This window comes from Bos grunniens, chromosome 4 (assembly GCF_055505025.1).
Source record: "Bos grunniens cultivar Pamir isolate PY7600 chromosome 4, Bosgru_T2T1.0, whole genome shotgun sequence".
Classification (NCBI taxonomy): Eukaryota; Metazoa; Chordata; class Mammalia; order Artiodactyla; family Bovidae; genus Bos; species Bos grunniens.
Genome location: NC_141168.1, coordinates 106,866,406 through 106,879,843, shown reverse-complemented (window position 1 = coordinate 106,879,843; position 13,438 = coordinate 106,866,406). Strand labels below are relative to the sequence as shown.

Below are 13,438 nucleotides of genomic sequence, written 5' to 3'. Positions count from 1 at the left end.
CATTTACCCTACAACCTCCCTCCCACACTCCAGGCATTTTATCCATTGTTCACTTGGAGGTTCAAATTATCTGGTTCTGATCTGACAATAAAGGACAGAAATGGTATGGACCTAACGGAAGCAGAAGATATTAAGAAGAGATGGCAAGAATACACAGAAGAACTGTACAAAAAAGATCTTCATGACCCAGATAACCACGATGGTGTGATCACTCACCTAGAGCCAGACATCCTGGAATGCAGTCAAGTGGGCCTTAGGAAGCATCATTATGAACAAAGCTAGTAGAGGAGATAGAATTCCAGTTGAGCTATTTCAAATCCTAAAAGATGATGCTGTGAAAGTGCTGTACTCAATAAGCCAGCAAATTTGGAAAACTCAGCAGTGGCCACAGGACTGGAAAAGGTCAGTTTTCATTCCAATCCCAAAGAAAGGTAATGCTCAAAATTCTCTAAGCTAGGCTTCAACAGTACATGAACCGTGAACTTCCAGGTGTTCAAGCTGGATTTAGAAAAGGCAGACAAACCAGAGAGCAATTGCCAACATCTGTTGGATCACTGAAAAAGTGAGAGAGTTCCAGAAAAACATCTACTTCTGCTTTATTGACTATGCCAAAGCCTTTGACTATGTGGATCGCAACAAACTGAGGAAAATTCTTAAAGAGATGGGAACACCAGACCACCTGACTTGCCTCCTGAGAAATCTGTATGCAGGTCAGAAAGCAACGGTTAGAACTGGACATGGAACAACAGACTGGTTCCAAATTGGGAAATGAGTACATCAAGGCTGTGTATTTTTACCTTGCTTATTTAATTTATATGCAGAGTACATCATGAGAAATCCTGGGCTGGATGAAGCACAAGCTGGAATCAAGACTGCCTGGAGAAATATCAATAACCTCAGTTATGCAGATGACACTTTGCTTTATGGCAGAAAGCGAAGAAGAACTAAAAAGCCTTTTGATGAAAGTGAAAGAGGAGAGTGAAAAAGTTGGCTTAAAACTCAACATTCAGAAAACTAAGATCATGGCAACCGGTCCCATCACTTCATGTCAAATAGATGGGGAAACAGTTCAGGTCACTTGCTGTTTCTGACTCTTTGCGACCCCATGGACTGCAGCACACCAGGCTTCCCTGTCCATCACCAACTCCCGGGGTTTACTCAGACTCATGTCTATTGAGCCGGTATGACATCCAACCATCTCATCCTCTGTCATCCCTTTCTCCTCCTGCCCTCAATCTTTCCCAGCATCAGGGTCTTTTCAAATGAGTCAGTTCTTCACATCAGGTGGCCAAAGTATTGGAGTTTCAGCTACAATATCAGTCCTTCCAATGAATATTCAGGACTAATCTCCTTTAGGATGGGCTGGTTGGATCTCCTTACAGTCCAAGGGACTCTCAAGAGTCTTCTCCAACACCACAGTTCAAAAGCATCAGTTCTTCAGCGCTCAGCTTTCTTCACAGTCCAACTCTCACATCCATACATGACTGACTACTGGAAAAACCATAGCCTTGACTAGATGGACCTTTGTCAGCAAAGTAATGTCTCTGTTTTTTAATATGCTGTCTAGGTTGGTCATGACTTTTCTTCCAAGGAGCAAGTGTCTTTTAATTTCATGGCTGTAGTCACCATCTACAGTGATGTTGGAGCCCCCCAAAATAAAGTCTGTCACTGTTTCCAGTTTCCCCATCTATTTGCCATGAAGTGATGGGACCAGATGCCATGATCTTAGTTTTCTGAATGTTGAGTTTTAAGCCAATTTTTTCACTCTCCTCTTTCACTTTCATCAAGAGGCTCTTTACTTCTTTGCTTTCTGCCATAAGGGTGGTGTCATCTGCATAGCTGAGGTTATTGATATTTCTCCGGGCAGTCTGGATTCCAGCTTGTGCTTCATCTAGCCCAGCATTTCTCATGATGTACTCCTCATATAAGTTAAATAAGCAGGGTGACAGTACACAGCCTTGATGTACTCCTTTCCCGATTGGAACCAGTCTGTTCCAAATCAGACTGGAAACAATTCAATGGAAACAGTGACAGACTTTATTTTCTGGGCTCCAAAATCACTGCAGATGGTGACTGAAGCCATGAAATTAAAAGACACTTGCTCCTTGGAAGAAAAGTTATAACCAACCTAGAAAGCATATTAAAAAGCAGAGACATTACTTTGCTGACAAAGTTCCGTGTAGTCAAAGCTATGGTTTTTCCAGTTGTCATGTATGGATGTGAGAGGTGGACTATAAAGAAAGCCGAGCACTAAAAATTGATGCTTTTGAACTGTGGTGTTGGAGAAGACTCTTGAGAGTCCCTTGGACAGCAAGGAGATCCAACCAGCCCATCCTAAAGGAGATCAGTCCTGAATATTCATTGGAAGGACTGATGTTGAAGCTGAAACTCCAATACTTTGGCTACTTGATGTGAAGAACTGACTCATTTGAAGAGACCCTGATGCTGGGAAAGATTGAAGGCAGAAGGAGAAAGGGACAACAGAGGATGAGATGGTTGGACGGCATCACCGACTCAATGGACATGAGTTTGTCAACTCCAGGAGTTGGTGATGGACAGGGAAGCCTAGTGTGCTGCAGTCCATGGGGTCGCAAAGAGTCGGACATGACTGAGCGACTGAACTGGACTGAGCGACTGAACTGAACTGATCTGACATTAATAAAAGCAGCTTCTCCTGCCTGTGTTTTGGGCTATGGCATTTTTTTGTTATTTCAAGTTTGGATTGGCTGTCTTCTGAAGGCTAGTACTAATAAGGATTTATGGAAACTATTTTCTAACATTTTAAGGTATCTGCGAGGCAAGATCGATGAACATGCTCAGTCCATTACCTTTATCCACCTTCTCTACTACTTGTTTTTTTTTAAGGATCTAAGAATTGCTTTAAATTATCCTAAGCTCTATGTCTACATAATTTAAAAATTGCTATATTTTATATAATTATGTGCCAATGGTACTTTTCTCCTAACTCAATTCTTCTAATACATTTGTGAAAGCATCGTGATCAGTCACACTCATAACTCTCCCGTATCTGTACTTTCAACAGCTGTTAAAGATATTTCTGAATTGCTACTTAAACTAATTAATTCAACGATCACAGGACCATCACTGCAGTCTGACTTGTTCCTCTACCTCAGCACTCTGAAATTAAGACCCTCTGGGATGAGCTGCTCTGTAATATTTGATAAGTATTAGATATCCTTCATTTGATATTATCCATAAAGCACTTTGAAATGCCCTTCTTTAATCAAAAAAGCAACACTTAATTAGAGTGAATTAGACCTTGGTTCCTTAATTTCAGGTCCCTGGCATCAACCCTCACCTTCTGACACGTGAAGCACTTTGGCTAATGAACATAAATTCAAACAGCCGTTAGTCTTAACCCAATCCTGTGAATTAAGAGAGATGTTCCCAGTATTTAAAGATCTTCCAAGTTTATAACCAGATATGCTAAGTCGCTTCAGTCGTGTCCGACTCTGTGCGACCCCATAGACGGCAGCCCACCAGGCTCCGCCATCCTGGGATTCTCCAGGCAAGAACACTCAAGTGGATTGCCATTTCCTTCTCCAATGCATGAAAGAGAAAGTGAAAGTCAAGTCGCTCAGTCGTGTCCAACTCTTAGCAACCCCACGGACTGCAGCCTACCAGGCTCCTCTGTCCATGGATTTTCCAGGCAAGAGTACTGGAGTGGGGTGCCACTGCCTTCTCCAATAACCAGATATACACAGACCCAAAAAACTGTAATATTCTCTACATTTTAAGATACCGACAACCACCTGTTATGTTAAAAAGTTGCATATTACTAAAGCAACCTAACTTTAAATCAAAACAAATTTTTTGGAGAAAGTCAGGTAATAATTACTGAATAACTAAAATTCCTGTCAAAACATAAAAGGGGAAAATCATATTCACTGAACCCAGATGGATCTTATGTATAATAGCATTGTCCAACAAAAAATATATGTAGCCTGTATAAGAGATCAACTGAAGTATAAAATATAAAAATTATATTTTGTATAAAAATGTTTATTCTGTCACATAAAAGTAGTACTGAGACATTTCTCATAATAAATAAGTTAGTGGTCAATTACTATTCCTTACAGCTTATTTTGAGATCAGATTCCCTCCTTTCTCTTAATGATAACAGAGATCACTTTGGCCTTGGAACCTACCTACTCCCCAGGCTTTGTGACTATGCACCCCATCAACATGTCCTCTCCCGATTCATTTTTAGGTATTTTAATTTGGATTTTCAGGTAAATAATCATTTTCAAATAATGACAGACTCATTTCTTCTAATACTTATGACTGTTACTTCCCTTTCACGTTTACCATATTGACTGGCACCTCCAAAACAAGGCTCAAAAACAGGGTAACCAAAACCTTCTTAATTTTAATGAGACTGGAGGTCATGACATTTGCCATGGCTTCTGATATTTGTTATGAAATTAAGGAAGTAGCTCAGTTCTCCTTACACAGTTGATACAGACTTGTGGAATATTCAAGATCATCAAGCTTTGTGGCTGATCTGTCCTTTCGAGAAAAACACCAATGACAACCTCTGTCTTACATATCACCCTGCCTTACAGGGAAGGGGAGGTGGACAGTAAGATGGAAGGAGTCCTTCCATGGTCACAGTGCAGCTCGCTCCCAAATGGGCCTCAGTGGTCTTCCCCTCCTGATGTTCTGACCTCTGCCTCTCTGTCATCTCCGTGACATCACAGAGGCTGATCAGAATGACCGATGGGACAGTGTGGAAATGAAGGGGTGCGACTGTTCATAAAGACACTGCAACTTCTGCTTTCTCTTCTTCTCTCCTACCCCTCCCTCATCTTGCTCTGGGGGAAGCCAGCGGCCGTGGCATGAGGACACCCAAGGAGCCACAGAGCAGCCACGTGGCAAGGAATCAATGGACCAGCCAAAGCCATGTGATTGAGCCATCCTGAAAATGCTTCCTCCACCCTGGCCAGGCCTTCTGGAGCCCTGGCTGACATCCCTACAACAGACTTGAGCTAGAGGGCACCCACAGAAGCTGCTCCTGACCCACAGATCCTGGCATAATAAACATATGTTGTTTTAAGCTGGTAAGTTTTGGCATAATGTGTTATGTGGTAACCAATAACTAATACAGATGGTATCTGGAGAACAACTCTGAAAGATGATAGGATGGTTAGAGGGCTAAAATAATAGCAGCATGGGGATATAAACCAGTATGCCTTTAAATAATATATATATATATATATTTTTTTTTTCACCAGCAAACTCATTTCAGAGAATTTATGTCTCCCAAAGAAATGATCTAAAACAGAGAAAAGTCTTATGCGCAAAGATGTTTAACAATATTATGTATTTACATTTTTTCTGAAAAAAAGTTTATCATCTAAGATTGACGATGATGTAAGCATGCGGCAATTAAAAATTTCGTTTACAAAGTTTTAAATTAAGAAAATTAATACTAGTACTGAACATTCAAAAATACTTAATAGAAAAAAATTAAAAAATAATAAAAATACTTATTATGTCCCAGGTTCTTTCCTGGATCTTTGTACCTATTAATTCACTTGATCTTCATAATAGTCTTATGAGACTAAGACTATTCATAGCTCCATCCATAGGTGGAGAAACAAACAGAGAGACATTAAGTAACTCATTTGGGTCACATAGCTTTCAGTGGGGAAACTGGAATTTGAACCTAGATAGCCTGAGCCCACAGCACCTGCCGTCTTTCATTTTGCCATGATGGTGACCAACGCTTCAGAAATGACAGTGAGTGAATAACATACCCACAGTGTGATCACAGCCCTGTTAAAAACCACCCAAGGGGCAGAAATGAGCAAAAATGTTAAATGATGATTATCTTAGGTTCATAGAATAATGGAGTTGTTGTTGTTTAGTCTCTAAATCGTGTCCCACTCTTTGGCGACCCCATGGACTGTAGCCCTCCAGGCTCCTCTATCCATGGGATTTTCCAGGCAAGAATACTGGAGTGGGGTGCCACTTTCTGCTCCAGGGGATCTTCCCAATGCAGGGGTTGAACCCATGGCTCCTACACTGGCAGGTGGATTCTAAGTGGTATGCTAGTTTTCCCCAGTAGGTCCTACTGGTAAGCTGGTAAGTTTCTCACTTATTTTGGGTAAGTGATTTGAAATAAATGGTATTATAACCTTTGGGCTCAAAACATTATCATTTATACATCTGTAAATGACATATAAAGGAGACAGTGAGTCAATGTGGCCAAACAGGCATTAAAACTGGGAATTCTATGCTCTAGTTATAAAATCATGATTTTCTGATGTAGGTAGAGTAATCTCACTGTGGATTCATATAATAAGGCTTCCTGAACTGCCAGGTAAGGACAACCCTGCCTCATACAGTAATATCACCACCTTTGAAGAAAAACGATTAACCAAGAATTTAAGGCTTTGTCACCCTGCTTATTTAACATATATGCAGAGTACATCATGAGAAATGCTGGGCTGGAAGAAGCACAAGCTGGAATCAAGATTGCCGGGAGAAATATCAATAACCTCAGATATGCAGATGACACCACCCATATGGCAGAAAATGAAGAGGAACTAAAAATAAAAAGCTTCTTGATGAAGGTGAAAGAGGAGAGTGAAAAAGTTGGCTTAAAACTCAACATTCAGAAAACGAAGATCATGGCATCCGGTCCCATCACTTCATGGCAAATAGATGGGGAAACAGTGGAAACAGTGTCAGACTATTTTTTGGGGCTCCAAAATCACTGCAGATGGTGACTGCAGCCATGAAATTAAAAGACGCTTACTCCTTGGAAGGAAAGTCATGACCAACCTAGATAGCATATTGAAAAGCAGAGACATTACTTTGCCAACAAAGGTCCGTCTAGTCAAGGCTATGGTTTTTCCAGTGGTCATGTATGGATGTGAGACTTGGACTGTGAAGAAAGCTGAGCGCCAAAGAATTGACTGCTTTGAACTGTGGTGCTGGAGAAGACTCTTGAGAGTCCCTTGGACTGCAAGAAGATCCAACCAGTCCATTCTGAAGGAGATCAGCCCTGGGATTTATCTGGAAGGAAGGATGCTAAAGCTGAAACTCAAGTACTTTGGCCATCTCATGTGAAGAGTTGACTCATTGGAAAAGACCCTGATGCTGGGAGGGATTGGGGGCAGGAGGAGAAGGGGACGACAGAGGATGAGATGCCTGGACGGCATCACTGACTCGATGGACGTGAGTCTGAGTGAACTCTGGGAGTTGGTGATGGACAGGGAGGCCTGGCGTGCTGCGATTCATTGATTGCAAAGAGTCGGACACGACTGAGCGACTGAACTGAACTGAACTGGTGACTCGGATGGTAAAGAATCTGCCTGAAATGTAGGAGACCCGGGTTTGATCCCTGGGTCAGGAAGATCCCCTGGAGAAGGAAATGGCAACCCACTCCAGTATTCTTGCCTGGAGAATCCTATGGACAGAAGAGCCTAGTGGGCTATAGCCCAAGGGGTCGTGAAGAGTCAGACACAACTGAGCAACTAACGCCTTCACTTCGTGAGCTTGTGGCTCAGATGGTAAAGAATCTGCCTGCAATGCAGGAGACCTGGGTTCAAGATGGACATGACTGAGCACAGCACCCAACAGAATAGTAGGAATTTAAAGAGTAGTTCCAGGGGTTCCTGCCTCCAGGGCTCCTCAGGCTACAGGCAGGACACAGGGGGTCACAAGACTGGAGAAAGTTTCTCAAAGCAGGGGGTAGGTCTCCAGAGAGGCAAGCCACACGTCTGAGGAGAGCACCCCCTGTGTGGAAACTTTGAAGCCAGGCACCCCATGACTGCCTCAAGGTCTGTTAGCTCATTACATGTTTGTCACCGCCCGGGGAGATAATCCAGATTGTTCTACCCTTGGAGTCTCTAAACAAGGAGCCGCCTCAAAGAGCACAGTCATTCCTGTTGGGGCTATAACCAGATTTCCTCAAGGGATTTACATTGGGAATGGAAAAGCCAACTTCCGCATCTGTTTTCTTCCTTTCATACTTGCACAGTAGCACTAGAGACAGACAGTCACTTCTCGCTGAGATTCAGTACATGCACAAACTCCAATCTTATAACCTTACACAGCTAGCTGGAATCGGACCCAAGCAGCTTCCAGTTCCACTACATTTCTTTTCTCTCGATGAGGATAACTATTGCTTAAATTTCCTGGATGAGCTTTTATGTATTACTTCGGTTAGACACTTTTAGGGCTCAGGTATTGACATTTAAGGGATTCCCTGGTGGCTCAGATGGTAAAGTGTCTGCCCACAATGTGGGAGAGCCGGGTTCAACCCCGGGGTCGGGAAGATCCCCTGGAGAAGGAAACAGCACCCCACTCCAGTACTCTTGCCTGGAAAATTCCATGGATGGAGGAGCCTAGTGGGCTACAGTCCATGGGGTCACAAAGAGTTGGACACGACTGAGTGACTTCACTTTCTTTTTCTCACATTAACATTTAAAAAAAAAAAGTCTGACGGAATAGTTCTTGTTCTTACACTAGTAAATGAAACCCACGAAAGGACATGAGCTTGAATTGGAATCTGACAATGTTACAAAATGCACCGATCTTTAACGAGCCCCCTCCCCCCTTTTTTTTTTGGTGGTGGTAGGCGGGGAGGTAGTTAACGAATTAAGCTTGTCTAACAGCCAGATCTGCCAGAAGTAAGATTCACTTCTTTCCCTTTCTTTTCAGGAGCTCTTCAAAGCAATCTCTGGCCATCTCACATCAGGAACTAAGCAAAGACCCCGGCGCAGGGGCGTGGGTGGGAGCAGAGCTCCAAGGACACTCACCGGCTATGGCGCCAGCTAAGAGCAGGCTTCCAGGGCTGATCTGCCCATCTTCGTTTGCAAGGGCTGCCTTCACATGAGCGTAGCACGGGAAGTAGATGGCCGAGAAAGGAATGTCCCGCAGAAAGCAAGCTTTGGCACCCTGTGTGTTTGCAAAGGAAGAGAAACCACATGAAACACATATCCCATTGAGAAGATCAAGCTTCTTTGGAACTTCCCTCAGAACAAAATATTCCTGGAGAAGACCAAATGTGTACTTACAAGCTGAAAGGGGAATGGAAAAAAGTATATATAACCCGGATTCTGCAAGTAATAAGTCAGAATTTTGTAATTTAAAATAAAGCATTTTATTGCATGGTATGAGCAAGAAGGGAGAGTTCTTCCTTATTCTCATGGTAAGATTTTGGTGAAAATGGTTTTGGAACTCTGCCTGCAACATCCTTTTAAATCCCTAACTGAGGGCAGGTCACTGGCATTTCAAGGAGGATTTGTTCTCAGAAGGTAGGCATCAACAATCAAGATGCCTCTTCGTTATACACCTGGAAGTGGGCAAATTATAGAGGTGGCAGGGCAAGGGGGTTGTTTTTTGTATTGTTTTTGAGACTCTCATGAAAATGTTGGATTTTTTCCCAGAAAAAATTACACATATGTAAAAAATTATATACCTTTTCAAGGGGTTCATGGATCCCCCAATTTATTCATGTACTTACCCTACTCTCCAGGGTCTATGAAATGTTGATAAATGCCTGTACTAAAACCTTAAAATGTTTATAATAATTCCTGTACATTTAAGAGCTCTGTGTAGAACAATTAGCAGCTAAGGCAAGGTCTTCACCAAATCATTTCTGGTGCCAAAATAATGCTATGGGGAGGCCTTGAAAATTGATGCATGCCCAGAAATATGATATAAAATTCTACCAAAAACCACAAGACATATAATGTGTTTTAGGTAGGCTAAATGGGAAGAAAGCCCCCCTTTTCAACACCATTTCTTTCACAGATTTCTAATACCTAAAAATTTTCACCAAATTGAGAGATTCTTCAAAGACAGGAATGAATCCATTCGATTCCACAGATCTAGCCAAGCCCGTGACATTTATTGAGGTCTAGTGATGTTGGATCTCGGCTATTAGCCTGATGCCAGGCTTCAGTCTGTCAAAGCTCCTTAACACTACACATCTGTTATCGTAGCCTTTCCTTCTCTAACATCCGAATTATACTCCTGACTCACACTGAGCTTGTGGGTAATAAAACCCTTAGTCTTTTTCATAGGAACTGCTATTAACATAGGTCTACTGTAACTTAATTGATTGCCCTAAACAAGTAACATAAGCAGGGCTTTATGTTTAATCCTATTAAACTTCATCCTGGTTTGGCCCATCCTTCCAAGTGGAACAAATGCTTGGAATCTGGATTCTGTCATGTTGGCTGTTCTTCAACCAACTCACCCATGGATGTGTTAATAAGCTGCCTCTGCCCACTGTGAGTACAGATATTCTAAATAAATAAATAAAGGACATATCTCTATCACATGTGGCCAATCAGCCCACACTCCTGTTAACCCCAACCTGTTAAATGACTAACTGAAAAGAAGAACCACAGCATTCATCAGAGCCAAATTCCTCATTTTATACATGTGCAAAATGATGCCCAGGACAGTTAACCTATCAACTGCATATTTATTAAGGGCCTTGCTGTTGACTTGCTCAAAGGACTTCCTTGGAGGCAGTGCCAGAGATGGGTCCAAAATGCAGGATGCTCGAGTTTTTGCCATCTCGCCCAGTTTTTTCAAGAGGAAAAAGTACAGGGTAACACCAGTATCCATGCAGCATTCAATCCTTTCCTAACGATTTGTTTTTTTAAAGATTATAATCTGGGGAGTTCCTGTGTAGGGGTAATATTGTTACTCATTTGTTTGTCTATTTTCACTTCCTCTTCCCTATTTTGCCTCCAAACCTGCCTGTAAGTTCTCTTCCCTATTTGCTCACAAGCAGAGTCTGTCCAGGAGACATTCAAATTAGATACCAAATGACCATCTCAAATTAAGATCAGTTAAAACTTCTTCATGTTTGACTCCCTCTGTATGGTTAAAAAAAGCAAAACGAAACAGTGCCATTTTACTGACTTCCTAAACAAGTCACTTTGGAGTAACTGTTTAGAGCGATGTCACTCCTCACACAAAGCTTGCTTTTTACTAATCTATTAGTTTTTAACTATTGACCTCATCTCCCGAATCTTTGCATCTATAGCACTCTAGTCTATATGCGCTGGTAATACTACTGGTAATATTTTCCCTTTAACATATTTTCCTCTCTGATTATAAAGTATTAAGTGCTGATCTCAGACAATACAGGAGAATATTAACAATTGAAAAACAGTACAACTACCATATATGTTTTGGAGCGCCACCTTCAAAAGTAATAGTAACAACCATTCCACATCTGGGATCCTGTTTCTGTGGTTCATTTACACCTTTTCTTCTCCTTCGACTCATGCTATCTGGTTTTCTTTTCTGTGGGCAAGTGAGGGGTGATATGGTCTAACACAGCCTTAGCCAAAACGCCTAAATTTCTTTTCTATATGCTGTTTCAAAAACTCCACCATCACCATGGTTTTGGCTGTCCCGTGGATTAGACCCGGTATTCTCACCTTTGTCAAGGCTTTGCAATGGCTTCCCTGTCCCATGTTCGTCTCCTGGGCAGCCTGATTCCTCTCAGTGAAAGCCTCATTCATCTGACCAGTCAAGGCACACCTATCACTCTGCATCTTCTTTGATGACGGTTAAGCTAGGCACAGCGAGCTCTTACATACCTCCTCTTCATTCATTTAAACCCAAACACCACTCTTTCAAAGTAAGTAGAAAACAGACAAGGAGTGGATTCCACACGGCCCCACACTGTCTGGCCTTCCCAGGGGCAAGGTGGTAAAGAACCCATCTGCCAATGCAGGAGCCTCAAGGGATGCGGGTTCAATCCCTGGGTCAGGAAGATTCCCTGGAGGAAAAAATGGCAACCTACTCCAGTATTCTTGCCTGGAGAATCCCATGGACAGAGGGCCCTGTCCATGGGGTTGCGGAGTCAGACACGACTGAGCACACACACATCACACTGTCTACGCCTCCTCGACGCTATCCTGAGATCGCTGCATGCTCTTCTGTCTGCCTGGATCACTGTTGCCTACTTCAGAGTACAGCCAGAAACTACATCTGATTTAATTTAGAAAACAACAAACGCCTTGGCTGTTAGGGCCTAAGACACATTCCTGGTGACACGGATTTGGCTTTGCTGAGTCGCATAGAAAACACCACAACTAAAAGGAGAAATGAGAGGCTTCGGATACACCAATATGTGATCTGAAATTAGAAACATCCCTTACTCTGACACAGAAGAGTAAGGCGAAGTGAAGAAGCAGCTGGGTTTTCCCGAGAAGGAACTCTGCCTTCCTGAAATCATGGCAATAAGCCATGTATCACTGTGAGAACAAGAGACTAACAAGAGGTGTAGTATGCTTTAAGAGATGTTTGAAAACAGTTCCAGATGACTAAGAAGAAAAATGACTTGATCAAAACACAATGAACAAACAAAACCCATCGGAGGTAAAGGCGGAGCTATACTGTGAAACATGAAAGGAAAAAAATGGTCGGGAATTTGTTATCTCTTTTTCTACCAGGAATCAACCATGTGGTCAGATAAGTTACACGTGCTGGAGCCAAGGTGAGACCCTGTAAGAGGTTTTAGGTTTCTGATTATCTGAAAAAAAAAAAAAAGGAAGAGAAGAGGAGAATGGAAGAATAAAGATATTTTGTGGAACAGCCACCATCTCTGCTCCATAGAAGCAGGGATGTCTTGTCCACAAATGAAAACCTTTAAAAACTCTACTTTCCATTGAGTGAGTTATGAAGGCCCTGGGGCCTAACAGATGTACCATCTCCCGGGGCTATATGGCCGGGCGATAGAGGAGCACGGAGGAAAGTTAAAGGCGAAATCTCCCACTTCTACCAAAAAGGGTGACCAAAGGTTGCCTGCTTTGGGGCCCGCAGGGGAACAGGGGTTTGGGAATCCACAAGGAAATAATTATTAAAGTCCCAGGTAAAGTATCAAATCCAGTGCAAGTGTGAGGACTGGTGGGGACGAGGAGGTCTGTGGTCCCTGCCTTTCCTGGCACCTGCTCGGGCATCTCTTGGCAGCCCACGGCTTCTCCCTAGCCATGAGGTGCCCCTCGCCTCTCTCACATGCCAGGCGTTAAAGCCCAATTCCCAAGGAAAGCTAACTCTGAAAAGGGTTGAGGAAAAAGGCACAGACTTATTAAATTTCCCTGGTCTCCTTTCCCTACCACTTCCTTCAGGTCTAGGCACAAAGGCAGGTGCCGATTTGTAAGGCTGCCTCAGGCAACACCTGACCTGTTGCTCCCGCACCACGGAGAGAGGCCGGATGTGAGGGAGGCTTTTCAAGTTCCAGCACTGAGAATGTTTCCCAGATTCCTTGATAAATCCTTCACGTTGTGGTGAACACCCCTTCTCCCGTCCTACATCAAAACAGAAACCTGTTTGACTCAAACGCTACTTGCCCCACGTACAGTTTTTACTAAGTCGTTACCCATTCTGAACAGGCAACCTTATATTTAATAATAAAGGAAAACATTCCATGCTG

General features: G+C 42.7%; 1 protein-coding gene and 1 long non-coding RNA gene across 11 annotated transcripts in view; one reads left to right on the top strand and one right to left on the bottom strand.

Moving 5' to 3' along the window:
- Window positions 1-13,438, bottom strand: part of SLC25A13 (solute carrier family 25 member 13) — a 272,518-nt gene that overhangs the window by 6,397 nt on the left and 252,683 nt on the right. For all 10 annotated transcript variants that reach the window (XM_086397737.1, XM_086397738.1, XM_086397739.1 and 7 more), the window contains one exon: window positions 8,793-8,931. In XM_086397737.1, coding sequence (XP_086253863.1) covers window positions 8,793-8,931 — 139 coding nt within the window. The remainder of the gene's footprint in view (window positions 1-8,792; window positions 8,932-13,438) is intronic.
- Window positions 2,847-9,149, top strand: LOC147374640 (uncharacterized). The gene is made up of 2 exons (XR_015162997.1): window positions 2,847-5,081; window positions 8,695-9,149. It is a non-coding gene; the product is annotated as an uncharacterized LOC147374640 (long non-coding RNA).